Source organism: Leuresthes tenuis, unplaced genomic scaffold (assembly GCF_036924035.1).
Source record: "Leuresthes tenuis unplaced genomic scaffold, fLeuTen1.0.hap1 SCAF_2, whole genome shotgun sequence".
Lineage (NCBI taxonomy): Eukaryota > Metazoa > Chordata > Actinopteri > Atheriniformes > Atherinopsidae > Leuresthes > Leuresthes tenuis.
This window is the reverse complement of record NW_027325356.1, coordinates 26,381,432-26,407,999: the sequence shown is the minus strand read 5'-3', so window position 1 is coordinate 26,407,999 and position 26,568 is coordinate 26,381,432. Positions and strand designations below refer to the sequence as shown.

General features: G+C 40.3%; 1 protein-coding gene across 2 annotated transcripts; it reads right to left on the bottom strand.

Moving 5' to 3' along the window:
• Positions 1–553: 553 nt before the first annotated feature.
• fn1b (fibronectin 1b) lies at positions 554–22,103 on the bottom strand. 2 transcript variants are annotated; one of them, XM_072380833.1, is made up of 46 exons: positions 21,798–22,103; positions 21,479–21,604; positions 21,153–21,290; positions 20,807–20,938; positions 20,518–20,652; positions 20,289–20,435; positions 20,011–20,193; positions 19,572–19,754; positions 19,219–19,395; positions 18,517–18,669; positions 18,250–18,378; positions 17,974–18,117; positions 16,496–16,617; positions 15,815–15,983; positions 15,550–15,726; positions 15,042–15,170; positions 14,837–14,926; positions 14,512–14,709; positions 13,202–13,480; positions 12,844–13,107; positions 12,660–12,754; positions 11,907–12,075; positions 11,608–11,694; positions 11,209–11,400; positions 10,055–10,333; positions 8,978–9,169; positions 8,769–8,858; positions 7,864–8,130; positions 7,600–7,716; positions 7,351–7,512; positions 7,114–7,269; positions 6,904–7,020; positions 6,119–6,388; positions 5,838–6,025; positions 5,651–5,738; positions 5,390–5,569; positions 5,183–5,272; positions 4,398–4,586; positions 4,110–4,199; positions 3,238–3,689; positions 3,011–3,149; positions 2,130–2,291; positions 1,909–2,034; positions 1,714–1,820; positions 1,511–1,603; positions 554–1,298 (listed from the first exon to the last, which is right to left on the bottom strand). In XM_072380833.1, the coding sequence occupies exons 1-46, from the start codon at positions 21,937–21,939 to the stop codon at positions 1,221–1,223; spliced, it is 7,392 nt and encodes a 2,463-aa protein (XP_072236934.1). In that variant the 5' UTR covers positions 21,940–22,103; the 3' UTR covers positions 554–1,220. The 2 variants fall into 2 exon arrangements, with proteins under 2 accessions (XP_072236934.1, XP_072236935.1); XM_072380834.1 differs by lacking the exon at positions 10,055–10,333.
• Between the last annotated feature and the right edge of the window lie 4,465 nt (positions 22,104–26,568).

Sequence of the window (26,568 nt, the reverse complement as noted above, 5' to 3'; positions counted from 1 at the left end):
AAAAGAAGAGACCTCCCCTGACCTCTGCAGCAAACGTGGACTGAAAGATGGATGTTTCATATACTGGTGAAGATGATTATTAGTCTATCTATATTCTGAAATATGCTATTTACGCAACAAAGCTTTACTAACATGATTCAGGATGTGTTAAAGAATAAAGGTAGTCATACCAAACACTGACTTCAACGCTTGATAGAGTTTCTTGTTTTTGCCCTGCATGCTGCATTTGCATAATCCAGTGTAAGAACAGAAGTGTGAACACTGGATAAAGCCATGTTCAAAGTTATTGTAGTTTCCAAATATATCTTGATCTCTTTTCTTTGTCACTCTTAAAATCAGAAAATATTGTCATCTAATGTTTTGAACCATCATTCTACGTTTTTTTAAGTTTTGGGTAATTTTTAAATCCAAAACACAAACACGGCCTTCAATTTCTTCATTTATGTTTTCAGTTCGTAATAGACGGCATAATGGATTAATGGAAAGTGAATTTAAGAATCTTAATGCAAAACAAAATGTATATGTGTATACAAAATTTACAGAAACACAACTGTACATTTCAGGATTTCCGGCTTTATTAAAATAAGGCACTTCTTTTGTCAAAGGTAGAAACGACTTTGGCACTGACAACAATACAAAAATAGAACAGTTTACATTCTCACATCCTTGTTCACACATTCACAAGTTGAGATTAAAGGGATAAATTAGTAAAAGACACTACAAATCAGAATGTGTCAATCACACACAGTGCGACCCCTTTGTAACAACAGAAGGGCTACAGAAAAGAAAAGCTCATTTTCATGGACAATTGAAACAATGTGGTTAATAACTACATAGACACTCTTAACACAGTGCTTTCTGATGCTATTTTAATTAGGAATGGTTTTGAAATATTTCAGTGGAGAAAAAAAGGGCCAGTTTGACAAGTACATCCAGTAAATCTGAATGTGACAAGTTCTAAGTGCTTTTAACTCAGGCTTACATAAAGTAAGTGAATGAAAGTGTTCGGAGGGAGTTTTCAACAGATCTTGAATTTAGAGCCAACAGTGAAAAGACTGGCAAAAGAACATGATCGGGACTGATCAAACAGCAGGGCAGTGTAACATATAAAGGAAGTGATAAGGCAGTTTCAGTCACACAAACAGCGTGGCTTCTACAAGGTGAGACAGTGCAGCAACTGGACGGTGACGGAGCAAAGCAGATGTCAGACGACCAATCCGTTATTTCTGAGAATTTTGAGGAACGTGTATGTCTGCCAGTAGCTCGGGTCTGAGGCACTCAATGGGGCAGTGAATATTCTGGAGGAAAAGTCATGGTAAGAGTTAAAGGTTAAGATGTGCTTACAGATGACTATTATTTGAATGAAGATATTGAATTCAATTTAAAAAGGGAAAAAGTAAATCGGTGTTCAAAACCAATGATTTTTGACCATTTGATGATTTTGAACATACAGTCTACTTTAAAATGAACTAGAATTGATCATGCAAGACATTAGAAGTATTCCACTCACTTTGTGCAGTATTTTGTCTCCATATCTAACAGGCTGCAACAGACTGACATCAGTATCAGCACCTGGTTTGTGACAGTTGTCACAACGCCATCCCTGATGAGACAAAACGCACATTGAATTATGCTTAATTTAACTCCCGAATGACCATAATGAATACCCTCACAATGTCAGCTGTGAATCCAGGGAGGCAGACAGTGCTGTACCTGTTGTCCTCCAAAGCATGTGCAGGTGCAGATGGAACCCAGGAACTCCTTCTGCCACTGGTTGCCCTCCTGGTAGGTTTTGTCGCCATCGTAACACAATGATTCATCTGTGTGATATACACATAATTAAAATGCAACTCCTAAACTTCATTAGATAGCTGTACAATATTTATTTGGGTATCAATAAGGCCTTACGTGGTTCACACTTAAATTCTCCTTTGCCATTTCCCAAACAAGTGCAGCTCATTAAGTGGCCGTTCTCTCCCTGACGGTCCCATCGCTCTCCAATTCGATAGTTGATGCCATTGTCATGGCACCACTCTAATCACATACAAAATATTAGCAAAATCAAGTTCAATGACTTTCAGTTCTGACCATGCATATGTATGCTGGCATATATCCCAAGTAGAACTTACTTGATGAATCACATCTAAAATGGCCACTGCCCAGGCCCAAGCACCTGCACCACAGTTTGAAGCCTGTCTCAGACATCCGTTCCCATTCAGCCCCAACATCATGGTAGGTTGCAGTAAAGGCATCGTAACAGGAGTCTTTAGTAGAAGGAACTCCATTTGGGACTGAAAGTAGATGGATAAGGGGAAAATGTGAGAAAAACTTAGATGTTTGTGTGAACCCTAATTTACTTCAAAACTGAACCTTTCCATCATGGTTTTAATTAGCTTGTTAATAATACATTCTGTATCTGGCCATGCCTCCTTTTTTTAAAAACCTTTTTAAAGTTTTAAACACACATCTGCAATTAAGAATAATGCTACAATTTCAAATGATGGTATAACACATGTGGAAGTATTTAATGGATAGAGGAATTTCTACTGTTACTACTTTGCAGTTGAAGCTTCAGTCATCTATACCTTTCATGTAGCACTTTTTTTTATCCCTCACATCAAGTTCTTTTTTTGCCTGCCCGAGGACACTTTAACATGTAGCTTGTAGAGTTCAGGAATCAAACCATAAACCTTGCTACTAATAGACAAAATGTGAGCCTCCTAATCTAAAGCCCAACAAAACTAGAACTTATTATATAAAACGTGATTATGAAAATGTGATTACGTGAAAATGTGATTAGATGTGCTGTGGTTGTACTAAGAGATGAAATAGGAGGTCAAAAAGAAATAAAGGTTTGAGAGAGTTTCTGTTATTTCCTGAACTATAGAATCTGGTGCAATACAGTCATGGATTCACCACCTAATAAAAAAAAAATATATATATATATATATATATATTACTCTAAATTTTGAATTTGCCCTGATGCCAACAGTTACTATCAGATGCTTACTTGTGTTTCCAGCTGTGATTACTTGCTCCAGAATCTTGTGTTTAAGAGCCCCCAAAAGTGCCTCCACGATAACATTATAGTTTGCTCCAGGGCTGAGTCCTATCAGAGTAGCAGTGGTGGCTGTGCCAGGCAGGCGGGCCTACATTAGTAGAGAGAGAAATTATTTGTCCACTTGAAATTATATAGCTCTTCTATCTTTGAGACCTGTGGTGGCTCGCGCCTCTTACCTGGAACATCTTTTCATCTAAGTTTGTGAGAGGATAACAGGATACAAGGTAGGCACTGCTCTGCCTGTAAGGCTTCCAGGAGATGCTGGTCCGAGTTTGGGCCTCCTGTGGCATTCTTGTGTCGTTATCAAATGTGGTTCCGATGGGCACATTGAGCCTCACTATGGGCTTTCTGCGTCCCTCTGCATCAGGGAGGGGGACAAAGACCAGGGGCTCACGAGCTTGCTCTAAGGGAGACTGTGGGTTTCCATTGTTTCCATTAAACCTGTTGCCATCTCCACTGTTGAACTCTGTGTACTCCACATGCTGGCTCTGACCACTATTCCCATCCTGGCTATTGGTGCCCATCACCTGAACTCTGTTGTCCGAGTCAGTTTCAGGCACATCAAGCCTGTCAGTACCTCCGGGGCGGTGGGGCTGTGGCAGAGGCCGGGGAAGCAAGGAGTCTGGCTCTAGGCGGGAGAGACCGGGTTAGGGAAGCAAGCAGGTTAGATCCAGGCAGGGTCAAGCAGAGCTGCTTTACGTTATCTTAGCCAACAGGAGGCAACATATATGCAGCAATATTGGGGCACTAACAAGTAGCAAAGTGTGTCATAATGTATTATTACAAACACGCATAAATATTTTGAATGACATGCATGAAGACATTCAAAATAAAAAAAGGGCATTATGGTTTTAGGAGCCAAACGCTTCATAGTTTATCTGAAGGCCTCTAACAGCAAAACAGCAGGCTGAGCAGATAAAAGCAGCCTTTTGATCCTTAAATTTCACATTATGTTTATTGACAATTTCCTTCAACTTTGGACCTCTCAATTACATCACTGGAACTGGTCACATTTCACTGTAAAAAGTAGAATTCCCAGAATACTCACGAGTCCTGATTCTGCCCACCAGTGGTGTGCTTCTCTGTGTATTTTGGATAGCGATGATCTTGATGATGTACACTGTGTCTGGTCTCAGGCCTGGGCAGAGAAGAAATGATCACACAGTGCATAGAAATGCCTAGTGCAATATACATATATGTGTGTGTGTGAGCCCTGAGGCTCCCTGTATGAGTTTTTTAATCTTGCCAGCATCTAGACTGAATTATTCTTTCAAATTCAAATATTGTGTAACTTAAATTATTAATATTTGCAGTAAAAAGAGAGTGGTTGACATACCAGTTATGGTGGCGTAGTTTTGGCCTGCGTGGGGTTGCGGGCTGAGCTCCTGTGGTGTTCTTCCTGACCCCTCGTATGTGATGTAGTATCCTGTGATGTGTGTGGCAGGTGGCTGCCAGGTGAAGGAGATGGAGTTGGGGGTCACAGACGTGTACTGGATGTTGGTGGGAGCCTGGACCACTGGTCTCGCTATAGAGACAAATATTGCATTAGCTTGTCTGTTGCAGCTATGTGCACACTGTAAGGCTGTCACTGTGTTTGATGCAAGACTTAATTTGTCAATGAATGCATTTGTCATTTAAGTTACGTAAGATGTATAACTTAGCATTTCCATAAGTTTGTTAAAGTAGGTTTAATTAAATCAAATCTGTATAGCAGAACCACAGATAACATATTTTTCATTAGATGGATTATTTTCCCTTCTCAAAAACTGGTGCCAACAACTATAATGCCAATTATCAGAGATTTCTGAAAAGCACTCTCTAATTCAAGAAAATAATATTTTGTTGAGGTAAAAATCTAGACGGGCATATTCCACCATTGTGTAAATACCCCATTTAAGACCAAAGTGTACCACAACTACAGTGGAGAGAAAGGCACATTTACCTAAATCAGTGTGTGCCTTATTTTTTCCACCGCTCTGTTGTACAGAGCACATTTTGTGGTGCATCCAGTGACAGAGATTGAACACCAGGGAAATATATTAATATTTCTGAAAAAGTCCTACATTGGCACATTATTAAGCCTTATTGTAACAGAGGGATGGGCACAGATTTGCATTATACCTGTTTCAATTTTGAGATTAAAGGGAGGGCTCCTTGTGTTGCCATTCAGAGTGTACAAGTTGATCGAGTATGTGGTGCCTGGCTGCAGACCTAAAAAACACACACATACAGACACACAATTTCTTGATCAAGGCTGATACAACAATCTCCCCCTTAGACAAGTCTTAATATTTCTAAATGTTTACTTATCAGGAAGGTGTAGTCTACCTGTGAGAGTGTAAGTGTAAGTATCTGCTGGGATAGTCTTGCTGATGGTGTGATGCGAGCCACTGATGGGTGTGGCTTCAATAAGGAAACCAGTGATAGTTTCCACCTTGGAGCGCCAGGTCAGTGTAAGAGAAGTATCCTTCACATCAAAGATGCGCACACGGCGAGGAGAACTTAGATCTGCATTGAGCAAAAGAGAAACAGATCAGTGAATAAGAAGTGATAAACAGTAATATGTCAGTTTATGCTGCAGCAAGGTACCCTCTAATGTGGTGACATCTCCCTCTAGTGGTCGGCTGGTGACAGAGTTTTTCAGAGCGTAGACCTGGATCAGATATGGAGTGGCTGCCTACAGTATACAGAAAAACAGCAAGTATTTATACACTGACTAATGATTAATTAATCTAAACCAAAGGCAAACAAAAATGAGAAAAAGAACAGTTTTTACCATGAGCCCTGGTACAACAACACGAGTGGTGTCTGGAGCAACACTCATTTCTTTGCGGGGACTATTAATGTTCTTGGGGGTGACAACCACACGATAGCCTGTCAAGCGAGCATTTGGAGCTTGCCAAGACACAGTGATGACTGACGAGCCGATGTCTGAGATCCTCATGTCGGTTGGCACAGGTATTACTGAGACACAGAGGCACAATTGCAAGTCAAAACATTAAAGCACCCACAAAAAACCGAGGAATGACTGTGTTATTGTTTTCTGTACATTTCTACCTGTGGCTTGTGTTCCCACTAAAGGTGTGCTGGGTGTTCGGTCATTGAGGGCGATGACTTTAATTGTGTACTCAGTGCCGGGGCGAAGGCCAGTCAGCAGTGCACTGTCCTGGTCACCTGTTGGTGCTGGACGCAACTCTCTCTCGCCCTCCTCTGAGCTTGAGTACAAGACACGATATGATGTCACTCTGCCATCTGGACTGTCCCAAGTGATGCGCATGGAGTTGGACTCAATGTCAGAGAAGGTCAATTCTTTGGGACGATCCATTGCTACAAGAAAAGAGAAGATCAGAGTGTTCATTTCAGCTCAAAGTAGGCTGCCGATTCAGATTCACTTTGCTTCATTTGGCTTGAGTTAGCATTTGCCCTGTGAAGGTGGGATTTTAAAATGGGTACTATTTAAAATGAGCAGTGCTCAAATCCTCCAACAGAGGAATCTCATGAATAACTGCCTTAAACATGGCTACACAACTAAAAAATGTGATGAAAATTGTAGTAATGAATTGTTTGACTTGGTTCTCATTAAATGTGTCTGACATAAAGTCTGACATAAAGTACTGTCCAACCTCTATCTGTGAACAAAATACCAGAAAAAAATGCCATAAGCTGTTATTGCTATTGCACACAGGTGAGCAAAGAGAAATTCCTTTTTTTTTACATGTTTTTACAGCTATAAAAGTAATTGTAACCCAGATACTTCAGAGCATGTATCTCTTTCTTGAGCCTTAAACAGTCCTTATATTAACTTTTTTAGATCCGTTTTAATTGCATTGAGTCAAACTAACCAGTGATAGCATTGTTCACCACAGGGGAAGAAGGTTGTCCATCATTACCCAGGGCATAAACACTCACAACATACTCAACAGTGGGCATCAGGCCTGTGAATGTCATCCAGGTCTGATCTGGAATAGGGAAGCAGAAAAAGAGCAGATGAAAGGAGGACACTGTCTTGGAAAAATGTTGCTTTAAAATGATAAATGACAACTTTTACTAACCGGGGGCTACGACCTCTGAGTAGGAGGGTCCTAAACCGTTCTTGGGAACACTTGTGATCCTGTAGCCTCTGACTGGTCCCTGAGCTGGAGACCAGCGCACAGTGATGGCGTTGTCACTCACATCAGTGACTTTCATTTCTGTAGGGGGCTCAGTATCTAAAGAAAACACGGATACATAATCAAGTTTAGATCTATAATAACATCTCAATGTTAGATCTTTTTGTCATGTTCCTGTACCTGTTCTGTGAGTTATATAGACGGGGGTGTTGGAGGCAGGGCTGTCTCCTCGTGCTGTTACAGCATAGACTGTGATAGTGTAGTCGGTCCCAGGCTGCAGCCCGGTGATGGTAGCGTAGGTCTGCGTGCCTGGGATTGTAAACTCCTGGGGAGATTCACCACCTAGAATAACAAATAAGGATAGTGTGTTAAACTCTGAATGATCCTGAAGTTAAGAGAAAACTATGAACCAAATCACAGAGAACAGACTTGTGCCTCCGTAGGTGATCCTGTAGCTCTTTACTGAAACAGATGGGGCGTCCCAGCGAATAGAGATGCTGGTCGGGGTAGATGATGTTACCTTTAGGTCAGTGGGTGCATCAGAGACTAAAAAGGATTACAAGAGAGCATTTGAAAAAGGGAGGGGTTGGTTTACTACATAACATAATTCAGGAATAAAATAGAAACTGAAATCCAGCTGCAGAATGTCACAATGGAAAAATAAACAAAGAAGGTCCAAGTGTAGAAACTTACTGGTGGCCTGTGTGCCAGTCAGAGGCTCACTTTCCTGATTGTTGCTGACAGCATACACATATACAATGTACTCTGTTTCAGGTGCCAGTCCAGTCACAGTATAGTGGTTCCTGGTTGGGGGAAGCTTCTCATCCTTAGCGCGCCCACCACTGGTCTTCTGGTAGCGGAGGCGGTAGCCAGTAATGGTAGACTTTGGAGACAGCCAGTGGACAGTGAAGGAGTTGGTCCGAATTTCAGAGAAATCTAACCCAGTTGGGGAGTCAAGAGCTGGAGGAAAAAGGTTTTGGAAACTTCAATTCACATGCAAAGATAACAGCAAATATAGAATTGGAGGCAAACACGAATGACTCCAGCTCCCCCTCTCCACAAAACAACGATTCACAATACCATGAATATCTGTTATAAAACAGTTTTACACAAACTGAGCCAGTAATATTAATAAAAAGTATAATATATGCTATTAATAAACCCACATTGCATATTTGTGAATGTACCATTCTACCTCATTCTTGTGCTGCTGTTAGATAATCCACATGTTCTCAGGCTGTGAATGATCACAGTCCTGGACTGTTAATGTCTTGCAAATATTGTCTGTATAATATGTCACTTTGAGTTTTGTGCTAATTGTTGTTGCACTTTGTGTCATTTTGTGTATCGCTCTAGTAGTCTGCACAGAACGACATTTCATTCAATGACATGCTTTGTATGTAGCAGAATGACAATAATAATAGCTTCTTGATTCACTTTAAATTTATGTTTGGAAAAAAAATCAACATTTTGTGCAAATTTGTCAAGTATTTTTATACTATGACTGAATAGTTAGCAAAAAAATTGACAAGAGTAAAATTTGCTACCCCCTCAGATCTTCTTAAATGCACCAGCAATGAAAACCAATGACAACTCACTTGTCCTCTGAGTCCCAGTGGCAGGCTCACTTTCACGTTCACCATAAACACACACAACACTGACACGGTACTCGGTGTTGGGCAGCAGGTCTTTTTGGAAAAGGTGAGAAATGCAGTTAGAATGGACTACCATAGAGCAATGCAAAGTAAATAAGCAATTTTGTCTTTTAAAGTTTGTGAGGCACACTGTATAATATATGTCATCTTACTCTGCAACAGGAAGGTGTTGGTGGATCCACCAACATTAACCTCCTTGAGGTCATCATCTGTGGCTACAGGGTGGTAACGTATCACAAATCGAGAGATGTCGCTTGGTGTGGCAATGTTGGGGATAGTCCATGTCACCCTAATGTGGTCAGGGCCCACCCCTCCAAAATGCAGCTTTGTAGGAGCTGGCACAGCTGGAAGAATGAGAGGTTATAGGCTATAGTTAGCACAGGATAAACAAGCTTAACCAAATTAAAGTCAGTTTACAACGGAATGATGAAAATGTATCTGATATGGTGAAATTCAAAGATGTGTTGTCAAATAGTAGAATGTTTATTCAGCACTAGAATAGCTTTGCATGATTAACAAAAAATTTAAAAAGCCTAATCTCAAATTGCCTGTTATGCAGTTAGTAATAGCTCTGTGCACTTTAAGGCTCGCCTCCTAACAGCACAACTCAAGGGTAGCACTCTGAGTTTTGTGTACCACGTCTTCTTCTTACCAGTATGAAGCTATAAAAAGCAAATAATGAACTTACTAAAGGTTGCAAAAAGATATTTCTCAAACATGTCTGTAGTTGTTTGAGACCAAATCTGATTCAGAATATGACAGTGGCAATACGACCAGCAAAAAAGACCATGGCAGGACACTAAAATGGGTTTGCTTACTCTTACCTTACCTGTTTATTGGGCAAAATAACAGTTCATTCTCTCTTATCTATTTTTGATGGCCCTTTTAATGGGTAAATGTATGGAAAATTAGCTAAACTGCAAACTAAAATCAAAAACATGCTGTAGGGAAATACCAAAGGTCAGATGACAGGTGAAATGCAACTCTAAAGCATCTTCCGGTGATTCTGCAACGGTGATTCTGAACCAAATAATTTGCATATAATACTATTCAGGTTTACCATTAGCTCAGCTTATAACATGTAAAGATAGCCAAAAAGGAAACTCTGGTGATCTAATGTTGTCAACATGAAAAACATGATATGTCCCCCAACTAATAAAACAACTTCCTGAGTTCTCTCAGATCAAAACCCAAATCGTCCCCAAAAATGGAGTGAAAGAATAAATCACCAGCATGTGTTTGCTTTGTGTGTGTGGTCGGCTCGCTCTCCCCCTCTTCTGTAACAGTGGTGATACTGATGTCATAGTCCACGCCCGGCTCCAAACCATGAATGGTGTAATAACCAGAAGATGCCTCCACCAAATCTTGGAAAATTGGCAAGCTCTCGCCTGACGTAACTACCGTTATCCGGTAAGCGTTAATGGTGGTATAGTTCAGAGGGATCCAGCGCAGGCCAATGGTGGTGTCAGTAATGTTGACAAAGTCAATGTGACGTGGTGTGGGGATTTCTGAAAGGGTTAGGCCAGGTGCAAGGCGCAAGCAAAAATTAGACAGAAAATAAAAAAAATAATTACATTGGTGACATAAGTTCATTCCCAAAAAAGCATTTGGAAAACTAAAGAGAGACAGCCATGCCAGAAAATTACACAAAACTGGACTTAAAAACATTCCCAATTTTAAAGTAAAATGCAGGCAATGATTAATATTATTGGTCATGCTGAAAAAAAAATACCTTATCGAACAAAAAAAAGGTGATCTTCATGCATATGACAGGTTACCCAGTGGTCATGTTAGTAGTGGATAATGATAAGTAAAGCTGCATTAGAAATGATCTATTTTTGATATCTGCCTAATGTGTAATGGTGACTTATGGTAAAAACATCAGAGAACAGACCCGAGCGCTGCTTTTTTAAAAATTCCTGTATAGACTGATTTGCTGCTCTCATTTGTATTCTATATTTCCTCTTAAGTAATAACGTTTAGATAAACTTTCTATACGTGGCCTGCCTGGTGGAATTTTTCTGAGATGTTAAAGAATACAGCTGAGCTGAGCGCATAATGAGTGTGTTTGCTAAATGTACAAGTGGAAATATTTTTCTACAAGCTTACCAGATAAAACAACTCTATAAAGCTACACTTTACAGTCTGTTAGATAGTTATGGAGTATTGCCTCTCCCTAGTAGTCAAAAGCCAACAAATGCAGCTTTAGTTTCTTTTATAACATCATAAGGTTGGGAGTAAAACTTGTTGACAGGAGGTGAAATATTGGGAATGTTTTCCTGTTTGACTCAAACCCAGTTTTTAATGGCAAAAGCTTTGATATCATTTTTGTAGACACAGCTGTGTGTTTATCATGTATAATTGCCTTCCGATTGGCTCCTACCTGGCATGACAATAGTGGACACTGGCACACTTTCCACATTGCCCTTGGTAGTGAAAACACTAATGTTGTACTCCACACCCAGATTAAGGTTTTCTAGCTGGCACGAGTTCTGATCCACTGGAACAAACTCTTCAAGGGAATTTCCTCTCTGGCCGTTGGTTGGCATGCTTGTCACTTTGTACCCTGTGATTCCTGCAGAGAGTGATGGGACAAATATGGAGGAGATTGAGCATAATGTCAGGAGAGTTTTGCAATCTATGAATCACAGTATGAGCTGAAAAGGGAATGCTGGGAAGAGATATTTGTCACGGTGGAAAAAAATACCATTCAAGGGCCAAAGTCTAGACTCAGTGTGATCCAATTGGCTGGTTGTGTGTAGGGTGCGCAGTCCATATTTACCTGGTGTTTTGGAGGCTACCCAGTAGACAGTGAGATCTCCTGAGTTGGGGTTGGACACCACTCTGAGGTCAGTGGGAGGAGACAAAGCTGAAAAGGAGAAAAGCAAACCATGACACATTAAAAACTTAACTTCATGCAACACTAAGGTCATGCACAAACTAATGCCAAATGGTTTAACAGCGCTGCACTGGCTCACAGTAACATCATTGTAATATTGATTGTCCAATTATTTTCTAGTTGTTTATATTGAGAAGCCATCATTATGTCTATATCTTAGTTAAGATGAAGAAGATACGCACAAGTGACAACGTTGCGAGTGATGGGATTTCCACGATTGCGACCATTGAAAATGGGCTGAACTGAGTAGGTGTACTCAGTTCCGGGAATCAAATCAGTAATGTAAATACGTCCAGAGTCAGAGGTCTCTTCTCTGGGAGCCTCGCCTTCCTCGCTGGGGAGCACAGATAGCTGGAGAAGAAAAGGAGGAGGCAAAAGCGTAGATCAAAAGCTAGAGAAAATTCTCTAAAAAAATACCACAGGACCTAAAATCTACATTCAAATGTTTACAGCTGGTAACTGCACAATGACCTGTGAACACAACACTGAGATTTTAGCAAACAGCCACGTGCTTATTAATTATTATTCGCTCGTGTATGTCCAATTTACAAGCTGTTTCAGGGTCTCCACCAGAATCTAGGGGAAATATCAGTCTTTTAGTTCCTAAATGCTTCACTAAGCTCACCAGCTGGTTGCTAACTCTGTCTGTCTGCCACTCTGTGTTGAACAGATAGATAACTGTGCACTTGCTTTGGCTGTAAACAAGACAGATGAGTGCAGGCAGACTGATCCAGAGCAGTTCAGTTAAAGGCGGTGAGACCAAAATAATCATCTGGAAAACACTAAATGTTCAACAGAACTCAGGGCAGCTGCAGAAACAGGTGATCATTCACTGTAGCTCCATAACTCTCTCGCTACTTAACTTGAACATAATTGTTTTATTAATTTTTATTTATTTTGTTTGTTTTATGTGTTGAGCTGATTAAGACTTTTACCTTGTAGCTGAATCTGCGGACAGGAATCCAGGAAATGATGATGGAGGAATCAGTGACCTCAGTACTGAAAGCAGGGGCATTTCCCATCCGGGGAGCTGGGATGATGACAGAATAGGAAAAGTAAGACTGAAGTCATTGCAGCTATTTAAATTTCTGTTGATGGTTTGTTTCTCCTCATACTGACCAGTGGTGAAATATGTGGTGATGCCCTCGCTAAGCTCATTGTCCAGTTCAGAGTGCAGGGTGGCTGTGTACTGTGTGTCTGGACGTAAGTTCTTCAAGGCGTACTGGGTGACCGCTCCAGGTATCCTCTTCTCAATGGGGTTGGAGCCCTCGATGCTCAGCAAGAGTCGGAAGCCAGTAACAATGGCACGGGGAGCATCCCAGATGACCAATGCACTGTCGGGGCCGATGTCAGTGAAACGCACTTCTGTTGGTGCATCTGGTTCTGCAAGAGAAAGAAAATATAACACGTGTTTGAAATTCTCTGGTTTATATACACTGAAATCCCTCTGTCTGTGTTCGGGTCTTTGTCCACTCACTGGTAGACTTCTCTCCCACAAGAGGTTTGCTCTCTCCTCCACCACTGATGGCATAGATGTAGAAGCGGTAGAGTGTGCCGGGTTGTAAATGATCGATCTCAGCATATGCATTGGGTGAAACAGGCAGTTGCATGGGCCGGAGCTCAGTGCCATCACGATCCATTGGCAAAAAGGTCACTTTGTAACCGGTTACCTCATTGGGTGGACCAGTCCACGTTATGGTGATCTTCACATCTGAGACCTCATAGAACTGCAGGTCTGTGGGAGCTGGGACCTCCTCTGTGAAGAGAACAAGAGGGATTCAGACTTAACACCTTTCGCTGGATAAACTTAAATTAATATCTGTTCATTATTACTACTACTTATCTAGCTATTGTATTCATGTTAATATTACCTTTATGCCTCTAAAATAGCTTAGATGTAACTAAATATTTGCCTTATTTACTATTCCGAGGTCTGTGAGAATGTAAGCAGCACATTGCTAGTTGTTATTAGTGGGTCACCACTTTAGTTATTGGAACACTAAGGACATTTAATGTGTTTGTTGGGGCTCTAAAATGCTCACTGTTTGATTTAGGGAAAAACTCAATTTAAACTTTTATTAGAAAAAATACTAACTTAGTTTTGAAAGCTTGGCAGAGGGCTCACTAATAGTACAGGAAAACCTTAAAAAAAATCCAAACCTCAAAGATCAGTACAGCAAAATAGTTTGGCAAATTCCACGCTCATATATTTACAAATCTTGGCATGAACAAAGCAGAAAGCAAAGACAAATGTCAAAAAGATTAAAGGCCATTAGTCTACAGTGTCTGATTTTCCACTATATACTACATACTAAGGATTTATGAGGTATTTGTGGTGTTCTTAGTGGTGTTGGCTGCACATATATAGAGTCCGACTAAGTGTTTTAACTACATCTGAAAAAGTGTTTCTCAGCCCACCATTATTTACAGGTCATTCGCAGGTCGAAACATATCAAGATGGAGATAAGATGACAAAAATATTAAAACGTTAAATCATATTTTGACAAAGCAATGTTTTGACAGGTGGTGTCTTAACTCTGCACTGGAGAGCCCCTCTAAATATTCCAGACCCTCTAAGGAATCTTCAGCTGAAGTACTTAATCTGCTCAGCTTAAACTGTCAGCCAGATAGCCAATAATGATATAAAAAGAATAAAGAGCCATATGAGTGATAGATAAGCCGTGAATGTTTTTTATTAAAGAAAAACTGAAATTCTAAAGTGCTACAATATGAAATGTGTGCAGCTTTGTTATCTAAAACACATTGTATCTATTTATAATTGTATACCTTGTTTTAGAGATCCAGCAGTGTTGGCCTGCACAAAAACTGGCTCACTCTCCAGGTCATCCTTCACAGCATAGATGCTGATGTTGTACAGCAGGCCAGGATGAAGGTCCACCAGGGTCACTGCGGTCTCTGTGCCAGGCAGGTTCAGTTCAGTGCTGCTGCTGCCCTCTTCGGACGGCATGTACACCACACGGTAACCTGCAGGCACATGTATGCATTTATGAACAGTCAGAATAAAAAATGATTACAACATCTTATGGCATTGGTGGTGGGCCTAACATCGACAATCTACATATACAAACATGCAGAAAAGTGGTTTTCTTACCAGTAATAGGAGCTTGAGGCCTGGTCCAGCTGATTCTGATAAGGGCCTCTTCAACTTCATCCACATTATGCCGAGTAGGTGCATCAGGAGCTATTTTACGTAAAAGAGATTTGGGAAATTTGGGAAAAAAAATTTCCACAAATGGACTAATTTTGCATAAGTTGGAGTGTATGTGCACAAAAAGGAGCAAGAGTGTTTTTCTCACCTGTAGTCTGTGAGGTGGTCAGAATGAGGTTGGGTTGTCCCCCCTCTGGCAGCTCATACACACTGACGTTATATCTGCGTCCGGGCAGGAGATCACTGAGGGTGACAGAGGTGGCGCTGCGAGCAACATCTGGAGGGGAACAAAAGATAAGTAAACAAGGTTATTCAGTGTTACACACAGTATTTATGGTTTTAATTTGTTGTCCACTTTATTCCATTATAGTGAACTACTACATCTAATATTTCTGGAAAACTGAGAATATTATGGGTAATGTTGCTTATCTTTGGCAATATTTAATCGTCTTATGTTTACTAACGTCTCAGTATAAAAGTATATTTACCATGATGGAGACTTTTATCCAAATAGCACATGTCTAATAGAATTATAGTGGTAAAGATTTTTTTTATCTCATTTAACCTGAGGTACATCAATCTGAGCCTCAATACAGAAAGCACACAATGAAATATGGGTAATTATGGAGGTTTTAGTAATGGTTTAAGGTTCTTACCCAGAACCTTTGGCTGGGCTCCCTCCTCACTGAGCTCATACTCCACCCTGAAGCCAGAGATGGAAGCAGAAGCCGATGACCAAGACACAACAAAGCTGTTTGAGGTGATTTCTGTCACAGACTCAGAGGTGTCCACCACTGGAGGAGGAATAGTCGTCTCTCCCTCCCATGTCTCCACTTGAGAGATAAAAGGAAAATAATTTTCTTTTAGATATTTCTTTTGATTTGCAGCATTCAAAGAATGTCACTCTTTTAGTCTACTCACAGGAACCATGATTGGTTGTGAAATCGAAGCGAGTAACCTCACGGCGTCCGAAGTGCAGAATGCTGATCAGCTGACCCTCGTAAGTGATGCCTGGACGAAGCCCACTGATGGTGTAGGAGTTCAGGTGGGCTGGAATGGTGGCCTCCTTCCAGGGAGCGCGAGTATTTTTCTATAAGAGGTAAAGGTAGAAAGGTGATGGCTTTTAAGTCTGCTACATCCTGAATAAGCAGTATTAGACTGGCCTTGCAATGTTGGAAAACTCCAAACTCTTAAAGCAGGTAGTACCAATAACCTTAAATGATCCAGAAAATGTGACACAAATTCCCTGAGGAAATCTGTTTGGCTTTGTGTAATGTTCATTAACATCGCAATCAACTTTCACTCTCTGAGTTCTTCAAAGTAAAAAAGACTTTTCAGAGAAAAAAATCACAGAGAAGGCAATATTTAACTTAGGATAAGTTAGACAACAATGTTTGTGTATTCAGATGGCAAAAGAGAGTTCATGTACCCACTAATCACCTTGTTTGTTTAAGCTTAAATTCAGACATCAGCAAAAGCTTTTGACCTCATTCAGTCCCCTCATCCACCTTTACCAATGCTACGAGTCAGCTAATTCAAAATACTCTTTTAATTGAAAGAGGCTATTCATATTGTTTGCTAAAAACCAAGAGTTTGACTCACAATTCTCCATTTGAGGATGTAGTATGAGATGTGGGCAGATGAAGAAGGGTTCCACTGAATTGGGCGGGAGTCTGGCTGTTTTCCTGCCTCTGTGATGATCACCTGGACAGGTCTGTGGTTGTCTGAGGAGTTTAAGCACCAAGTGTCAGAGGAGACATAAGAAGAGTGGTGCAGAACAAGGCTGCTGCTGGCAATGAGAATAAAGATTTATATATAATATGATAGTGTTAACTGTAAGGAGCGTGGGTGAAAATTGGCTAATTTTCGTTGAGGTACATCCAAAGAATTTATCATTTTGGGACAGAACCAAACCATCAGACGGTGCTAAACCAGATCAACACCCACTGACAGTTTACAGTTTGACATAACACCGGAGTACTATATTCATCACAGTTAATCTAGCCTCTATTCACTCGTGAAAACACACATGTAGCTTCACATAAGCTGAACCTGTAACCTTTCTTGATTCAGGACTCATAATGTGCTGCAATAAAAAGCCAAATCAAACAACTTTTATCCAAACAGAGGCAGGAAGTGACTGTCTCCAATTTCCACAAACTTTGCCCAGCAATTTAATCTTTCCCCTTAGAGGGTAAAAAAAAAAAAAAAATCACTCAAGGCCAGGCGGGGGAGTAAAAAACTTCCCAATCTATAAAGACAAAAGGGGAGAACAGGCTTTTGCTATATTTGAAAGTCAAGAGAGACTCCAAACCTCTGCTTCTATGCGCCAACTAAACAAGAAAAGCTTTCTTCTCATCAGTGTGGGATGTGAGATCAGGGTTATAGAAATAGAGAAATTGAAAATACTATACGAAATTAATACTCTGTTGTGACATTGGCACAGCAACAAAACTCTTTACATTAGTGTTTGAGGCATTGGTGTCTTCATCTTAAACAATAGATAAATAATAGATAGTTGCAATTTGGCTTCACCTGACTTTTCACAGTATCTCTGAAAACTAAAGTAGCTTCTAAAACCTTCTGGAAAACAAGAATTGCTCTCTTTAGAGCCATTGTTTGAACTGCCTGTTCTGGGCATCTGTAGAAAAAAGGCAGTGAAACCCCTCAACCTGCCAAATTTTACACACTTTTACACAATATTATTTCTAATGAAAATATGCAAATGTGAAAAGTGTTGATGATCTGTAAGACTATGCAACAATGCACATAAAAACTGTCACTTATACTAAATCTAAAAATATATCTATCCTTCTTAGTTTTAGATTTGACTTTGTATTTTCACACAAATTGCATCGACTCCAACTGAAGCTTTTCTTTATCTCTGCATTACTTTTTTCCAGTTCCTTGATATCTCTGATATAGTGTATAATACAAAGACGCTCAAATCTCCAGCCAAGAGCCCTAATGTGGCCCATGAGATGTTGTATCATTCAAACTGAAAAGCCAACGACATCTGCATGCCAATGAATGTGGAGAGTGAAAAGCTGATGTTGCTGGAAATTGTTTTTTCCCTTTACCTGGGTGGGTCTGCAGGGGTTCACACCTCATTTCTCCAACCCCGTTGCCATAGCAGTAACAGCGGTAGTGAAGGCCATTGAGAACTTTGTCCCACTCCTGTCCAATCTGATAGAACGCCCTGTTTTGAGGCTCTTGACACTGATCTATTGTTAAAAACAACACATAGGGAAATCAAACAGTTGATAAGATGGGACAGAGAAGTGTGGGCTATTATTTTCAGCTACAGCAGTGCCCAGTGTTAAATCCCCCCAACAGCTAATGAGCCACAAGCGCACCGATAGGGTCGCACTTCCAGCGTCCACGTCCCTGCCCATAGCAGGTGCAGTTCATCATGTGTCCCTCTGTGTGGCGCTTAGTGAACTCCTGGTTCACGTCGTAGGTCAAGCCATCAACAACGCACTGATCTGGAGATGTACAGGCAAGGCAGAAGTAGAAAGACACCCTTTATGCTCTAATCTGAGGCTATATGCCTTATGGATTACTTTCAATAAAAAAGTATTCAACAGTTTTATTTCAAGTGAAGATTGAGTCAGCTCTCCTACCTCGGAGCTGTGAGTGAGGAGCACAGCTCCACTCGCCACGGCCATTGCCTTGGCATGTGCACTCCATCATGTGACCCATGTCATGGCGTTTGTCCCACTTGTCCCCCACACGGTACATCATTCCATCATTGGTGGTACATACCTCTTCATTGGCTAATTAATACAAGATTGGAAAAAAAATACAAAACAAGATGGAATTTGCTTTGTGCACTTAAGTATGTCAGTGTTTTTATATGTACATACACAGCTGTGTGTGTTCAGGCAGTGAATTTTCCTGACTTCCGTTCAGACCAGTGTCAAGTTTGTGTACTTTATATAATTGGTATGTAAGAGCCTTAATAGAGTCATCACTCTCCCATGACCACTCTAAGCACCAGTAATTTACAACCCAATTGTCTACAATTGAACCTTGCAAGCACAAAGTCTTTAAAATCTGCGAGAACAAGTTGAGATAAAACAAGCATTTATTTTAACTGGCTTTTTGGAGGACTGCACGCAACTCTGTGTGCATTGGTTGAATAATCAGAGCAGACATATCACACACTGTCCTCACATTGAATTATGCTCAATAAACATCACAACCTACATTCAACCAAACATCAACACCTAACGTCATTGGTGGCCAGGTCTTACAAGGTTAATATCACCAGAAGATAAATTTGCAACATATAAGTTTTTCTTTGGGGTGGAACAAACACTCACATGCCATTGGGCAGAATCCAAAGAGCTGTTCTGCGTCGTAGTTGTGGGTAGTACCGCACCATCTCATGCCATCACGACGCCCATCAGAGGTGCATTCAGTATAGTTACGACCACTGTAGAGGAAGGGAAAGTGGCAGAGGGCACCATTGGAGTTTCCACCCCGTGTTGCCACAATAGCTAGGATTGAAAGACACACACAGCTGTCACTGTAAAGCTCTGATCTGGTTACTGTATTATATTACCATTTCAGTGACAGACCATAAGGACAAGGCAACAGTAATCACTGCCTAATATGTCAACAAAACCAACTGAATGCTCAAGCTGAAGTTTCTATCCCTGTTGCTGAGTCTCACCATTTTTTTCAGTACAGAAGGAGTACTGCTGGTCTGTCTCATAGTCGGAGGTTGTGGAGCACCAGAGCTGCCCGTCTGTGCGACCGTCTGAAGTGCAAGAGTAGTAGATCTTCTCCATGAAGACGAAAGGGAACGCACACGGCTGGCCATTAGAATTACCTCCATAGACTTGTTTCTTGGCCTCTACATGAGAGAGATTGGGGTGAGTTTGAAAATGTTTATTAGAGCGCATTCTGAACAGTTGGTGCCTGTCAATGATCGTCTGATGATTGTGAATGTGAAATTGTTTGGACTGTGAATCAGGGTTGTCAACCTTATGTAAAGTCAATTAAAGAAAATTAGAAGTGTGAATGATTCCGGAAACATGTCAACAATGATTAAATTATATCCATTTCTTCCCTTGGGCACTTGTTTTTTTACACTTTCTTCATACACTTACCCCAGTCTTGACAGCTGACTCCATTACCAAGACAGGTACACATCATCTGCTTGCTGCCCTGGTTCCTGATCCAGCGCTGCCCTTCATAGTAGTAGGCACCAGAATCGGTACGGCATGTTCCCTCAATGGTAGAATCAGGCAGCAGCTGGGAACGGGTGGGAGTGAGCACAACAGCACCTGTAGCTGTATACCATCAAACAGAGAACGACAACTGTTAGGGCTGTTAACACTAAAAAGACTCACAGTAAAATTTAAATGAGGATATTAGAACAACTAACTTCGGCCCGTATGGTGTCTCTCACACTTCCATTCTCCACGGCCATTTCCTAAGCACAGACACTGCACAAGTTGTCCATTTTTGTCAGTCTTTTCCCAGGTGTCTCCAATGCGGTACGACTTCTTCATTTCCTGGTCATTGCAACGATCTGGTTGGTGAACAACAGTGGTGAGAAATTGCCCCCGAAGTAAAAACATGTGATCATGTGTGTGTGGTCATGTTGCACTAACTTTTGGAGGTGCATGTGATCTGTCCATGTCCCTCTCCAAGGCAGGCACAGTCCAGCATCATCCAGCCATACGGTTTCTCCCAGGTCTGCCCAACCACATATGATGTGGCAACACTGTTGTCATAGCAATGTTCAGCTGATTTCAGGAGAAACAAACCAAGTGAAAATCAATAGCTGTGTGCTAATCAGAAATACATGCTGTCCCACTTGCTTGTTTGTTTGAACTGATGCCAGATATTTGCAGTGGTGATCCTGAATGCCCTTTCGATCTATGGGGTAAAAGTACTCACCAACAGGTTTGCAGGTATACTCTCCTTTGCCATTTCCAAGACATACACATTCTAGCATGTAATCAGCTGTATCATGAGGCCTCTGCCAAGTTTCCCCGATTCTATATGACCTCCTGCCGTCATGACAACGATCTGTGAATGACAAAATGTGATAAATCCCTCGGTAAAAACACTCAGATGTCATGTAACTTTTACTAAAACTACATGCCACACAAACAGCAAATGGTTATGCAAAAAAGGCATGTACTTGTAGGGAAGTGAATCAAATTGTTTTTTAATAAAAGTATATAATCATGCTTAATATTGTTATTTGAGCTGCATGCACATAAGTAAATGTGTAACTTACTTGCAGTGTTACAACTGATCTTTCCCCGACCGCTGCCAATACAGGTGCAGTCCCACATCAACCCGTCCTGTGGTTTCTCAAAGGTTTCACCCACCCGGTATGTCCGGTCATTGTGCTTATCATAACAGGTCTCCTCCACTGAGAGAACAAAGGAAACACCAAAAGCTCAAGCAGCTGTTATTGTGTGTAAATCTCTCCTGCTGCTGCATAAAGACGTTCTCCCAAACAAATCTGGATGTGTTTAAGCTGCTTGGTTCTGTTGTAGGCTGCTCAAAAAAAATTATTAAATCTATGATATTGCACTAAGTAGATGTTCTCTTCCTGACCTTCAGAGTTAGATTTACAGTTGATGCCTGCCTCTCCATTGCAGGTGCAAACCAAAGTAGTACCACGGTAGGATCTCTCCCACTGCTCGTTCAGCCTGTATGAGCGACCATTTTCCTCACAGCCGACTAGGAAAAATATATAAATATTGTTAAATATTACTAGACCTATAACTATTCTGACTTTAGTATTGCTATTAGTTTTCTTTCCTCATGTTTACATAATACTCCAATAAAGTGCAAAATAGAATTATTAGGACATAATTTAATGTTTACGAGGCCATTAACTATAGAACATATCCACGGAAGACTTTGTACTAACCTGAAGGAACAGCCGCTGTGTCATGTAGTTGAGGATACACCTGGTACTGGCCAGTTTGTCTTCTGCTCTTCTTTGGCACACCGTGGACTGCGCTGCTCATGCAGAGCGCAACCAGTAACCCTGTCAGTGGGCCACCGGTCATTTTGTTCACGAATAAGGACTTAGTTGCAAAATAGAGAACGGTTGATTATAGAGGACAAGTATAGATAAAGAGTGACGAAGAGTGTGTAGAACAAAAACTTGAAGGGATGAGATTTCTGTCCCTTTCTCTCAGCTCTCCAGACTGCCGCCTCGCAGCTGGTGTACCAGACTGGGGAGAGGGCAGCGCACTGGTTTTATATCCGCGCACACGACTCCAGTCTTTTGAAGGGGAGGGATTTGGCTGGAGTTTGGATGACCCGCCCGCGTGTGAGCAATACATACAGTCCTCGCTTAATTTTCAAGTTTTAAATAAACGCCCAAAGTTTATCTACAGAGTTCTAAAAACACATTACACGTTATGCAGGGAGGCTGAGGATCAGGGAAGGAAAATCGACAAAAACCCATACGAATCTTACAGGTTAGTGTTAAATTCTAACGTAAAACACCAAACACCCGTTTATGTTATATGTACTGAGAACTTAATCTCCAATCATCAGGGATTATTTCTAACCTAGGAGCCATTTTCCCTGTTTATGTAAAACATGGGGGGAAAAAACTTTGAAATTCCAAGATTTGCAAAAGTTTCCCAACATTTGTTGTCATTCCAGAATGAATTGAATAAAGCTTCATGTAACATGAGTCCAAAACTATCCTCAGGGATAAAGATTTGACTTTATGTGCTTTGCTGCATCCTATAGGCAAAAACTCCCAAGAGCTCTTCTTGGCACCTTGTTGACGGAGAAAGAGAAGTGAAACTTTATAACTCCATCAGACCACCAACCAGGGAACCCTGTCATGTCCAGGTTCCCTGTTTTTGTCCATGTTGAGCCATTAGAGACAATCATCATTTTCCTTCAGAATGCTTGTTGAAACATAGTTTATGAGTAGTTGTGGTGATGATCACTCAACAACACCTTAAAACTGTTTTAAAGACAAGTTTTGACACCTCCCCCATGGCTATAAGCTTGGGACTATACAATTACTAATGGTCTCTATATTTTCAGTTTTTATAACAGAATAGATCCCGTTAAAGTTATAAAAACATACACACACAGTTTCTCTGCAACTTTTGCCTCTTTCTCGACCACCTGCTTCACATTTATCATGTTCTTTCTCCCTTTCCTCATTATTCATCTGTCTGGTTTTGCTCAATGTGTTAGACCGATAAAAAAAGACAAGGCATAGTTTTCATTGACATCCAACCACCCTGTAACCAAGTGCGTTTCAGTCTGCTTGACCTTATGCCTTATCTCTGTTTATAATCAAGTTTAAAATCATGCATCGTTCTGAAAATAGACACTTTTTCCCTGAAATCATTTCTAAGATTAAAATGTCACATACTAACTTGAAGAGATCTGAACAAATATTGAGTATATCTTATATAAATCACTTCCTCGTTAAGTACATATACAGTATTTTATAATCCTTAATGAGCCATTTGCACCCAGATGTTTCCACTACTGGCCTATACATACATGGCCTTAAAGTTAAATGTGTAAATTGTACTTTACCAAATGCATTTTCTTTCCCAGTTCTTCAGATAAATCAAAAGTTTATGACCTTTACGCTGTCATTTTTCTCTTTCCCTGTGGGATTCAGTTGCATTAAGTTTTTTTTCTATACCAAGAAATGAAATATTAAAAAAACAAAACAATGTGCACAAGAACGGGAATAATAAATGCCACCGCAGTATGCTGTCTTGGTGCAGGAGCAACTGGTTCCGCTAAAACTTACTCATTGGTTTGGAGAAGTGCTGCTGTGTGAGAGACGTGGTCTAACCATTCCTGTCACAGCACTCACAGAATAAGCTGTGCAAGAGGGTAAAAACAGAAATTTGGGGAAACGGAGGGAGAAAACTGGAAAAACTCTGTGCTTGTGTTCTTTTAAAGTGAGCACAACTGAGTCACCAATTTCTCCCATTGTGGACACAGCCTTCAAATACTTTCCACCTGTGAAACAGTGCCAAACTGTGGACGATCAAAACACCACAAGACTTCATGCATTACCTAACCCTCTCTTCCAGATTCATTGATGTTGTTCAACAGTCTGCCTAAATGTGCACTCATGCAGTATAGATGGGAAATATGTTACAAACAACACATACATATTTCAACAAAAGAGTTATTCAGTTCCTACTATAATGATATATTTTGGATATGACTTAATTTCCTGGGATGTCAGGTCAACCTTGTTAAATTTATGAGCTGTCTGCCTCTGGAAGGCAGCCTGGCTTTTGTCAACGTAATTCACCTCATCTCTTCTTCAGGCTCTGCCTCTGTTTTCCATATGTAACATATACCTTTCAACCAAGATTCATCTCCGCGCTGGATGTTCTCACTGTGATTTATATATGGGAGCTGATAATAGCTCCAACTGGCATCACTGCAGAACCTTTTCTGGAGGAAATTGAAATCCATCTTTCAGTGTTTCATTCTTTCACAATTTTCCATGAATATCAAAACAACACTGAGCATTGCTTGAGTTAGATAACTGATTGCATAACATACCACATGGGTTTATCGTTGTTTATAATTCATTACATTTACTTGAGAATGTACGTGTAAAACAGTCTAAAATGTTAGATTGGTAAAAACATCTGCAGTAGATCACCAAGCAGCGTCACTATGGGATGCAACAGTAAAAGATAAAGACTGGTATGCACTTAGCTGTGATTTTAAGTGTATAAAGCCCTTTTAGACAATACAGTATTCATTTCTTGCCAAAAGTTCACAAAAAAAAAGTTATTTAACGTCACTGCTTCCAAGTCTTAAAGCAAATCATTTATAGCTCCCTTTGCTCAGCAGAACAACTGCAAACTGTGGGAGGTTGCATGACTTGTTACTAAAATGTGTTCTCATTTATTGTTTTACCTGTGTTTTTACTGAATTCACCCTTTAAATCTTCCAAATGCTGCAGGAAAAATGAAGTGAACTCATAGATATAAAAATTTTTGGCAGCAACAACCTCAAACAAACATTTCCTGTAGTTGTGGATTACATCTTCAAGCAGGACTTTTTAACTAATTCTCCTCACAGCTGTATCAAATAAGCCTGATTCTTAAGGTGTCTGGTGTGCAGGGCTCTCTTGCGGTCACTCAACGTCATAACTGGGTCAAAGTCTGGGTTCCATTGCTGAAAGCCATTCTGTCGTAGATTTGCTTCCATTTCGGAGGCCATTTTCCTGCTGCACCATGTAACTTCTACTAAGTTTCAGTAAGCAGAGAGCCAGAGGAAAAAAATCATCCAACGAGATAAACAAATTTTATTCCTCTCAGTGATGGCAAACTGTCAAGGTGCAAAGGCAACGAAGCAGTCCCAAACAACACCACCACAACACTGGGTTAACATTTTACAGTCAGATTAATTTAGATACTTTTGTTCAACTGTGAACTGTAAATATCTTTACTGTAGAATACTGAGGAGCACAACATTTTAAGTAGCTTCCAGGAAACAAAAGTGTAATATAGGAGGACTTTATTTCAAATTTATTCATTAAGAAGTAACTCGTAACTAGATTTAATCAAACAAATAATGACTACTTAATGACTGGTTAATTGCTGTATCAGATGTTACTGGTTTTGTGTTGTTCACCAGCAGGTTCAAAGTTCATCGGAAACCAATTATGAAGAAAGTGATCAGTTAGATGAATTTACAGATATTCATGAACTTACTAACCGATTCATTATTATGAGCTCTGTCATCTGGTAACTCATTATTATTCATCTTATAGTCCTTGTTTAGGAATTATTTGGGGAGTAATCATCAACAACTAATGAATTCATCATGTTGCTATGGGTTCTTTCTTCAGTTGTATTTAATCAGCTAACCATTACCTAATCCTTAATAATCTCAAAAATGGCATGATCAGTACCCGTATAACTACTAAAATGTTTATCCCTCATTGTTACGTGTCATACATAACATTTTTTCTCTCCTTGTGAAAATAGAGCAGCTCCAACCTACACCATCTGTCTTCTCCCAATCAATGGCCTTCTTTTCTTCTTTGCCAACTCCTTGACGTCATGGTTTTTGTTGATGTCAGCAGTCTAAGTTTTTTTTTGTTGTTTGTTTTTTGTCAAACAAACTCTGACAGTGTTTGAATGGTATTTTCAGTGTGTATATATAAAAAAAGAAAACTGCCAACAGCTGAGCCAGAGACACAGAGATTTAGGTTTGTTATGTCAGTGTGGTTTCTAACACCTGGAAATACAATTTGATTTGTAAAATCTGTTTAAGTCTTCTTTAACACATATGTTTCTTGTTTGTTTGAAACAAAACACATAAAGTAGAAACAACAAGTTATGAGTTTTATTGGTGGTTATGCAAGATTATTTTTTGCTAAGCTAACCACCCTCTGGCTGCAGGCTTGATGTTCAGCAGACCACTACTTCTTGATCCCTATATAAAAAAGGGGGCACCCTATTCCTGCAAAACCGAGGGATGGGGCCTGGTGGTCCAAAGGGAGAAAATGGGATTGGACCTATATATTTTCATAATTGTTAACCCATTTTCTTTTAATAAACCAAGCAAAAACTTAACAAAACATAATAGCATAGCATCCTCTTCTCACTTTTACACATTGTGCGTTGCCTAAACAAGAAGAGATAAAGCCTCTAGGTACAAATTTGTGG

Bases quoted from the DNA above. Each gene is read 5' to 3' on its own strand.
- fn1b (XM_072380833.1), bottom strand. From the start codon at position 21,939: ATGACCGGTGGCCCACTGACAGGGTTACTGGTTGCGCTCTGCATGAGC. The intron at 8,859-8,977 runs GTAAGATGACAT...TTTTCCAAAAAG, and splicing joins CAACACCTTCCTGTTGCAGA to ACCTGCTGCCCAACACCGAG. The intron at 4,200-4,397 runs GTATGTCAACCA...TTCTCTGCCCAG, and splicing joins AAACTACGCCACCATAACTG to GCCTGAGACCAGACACAGTG.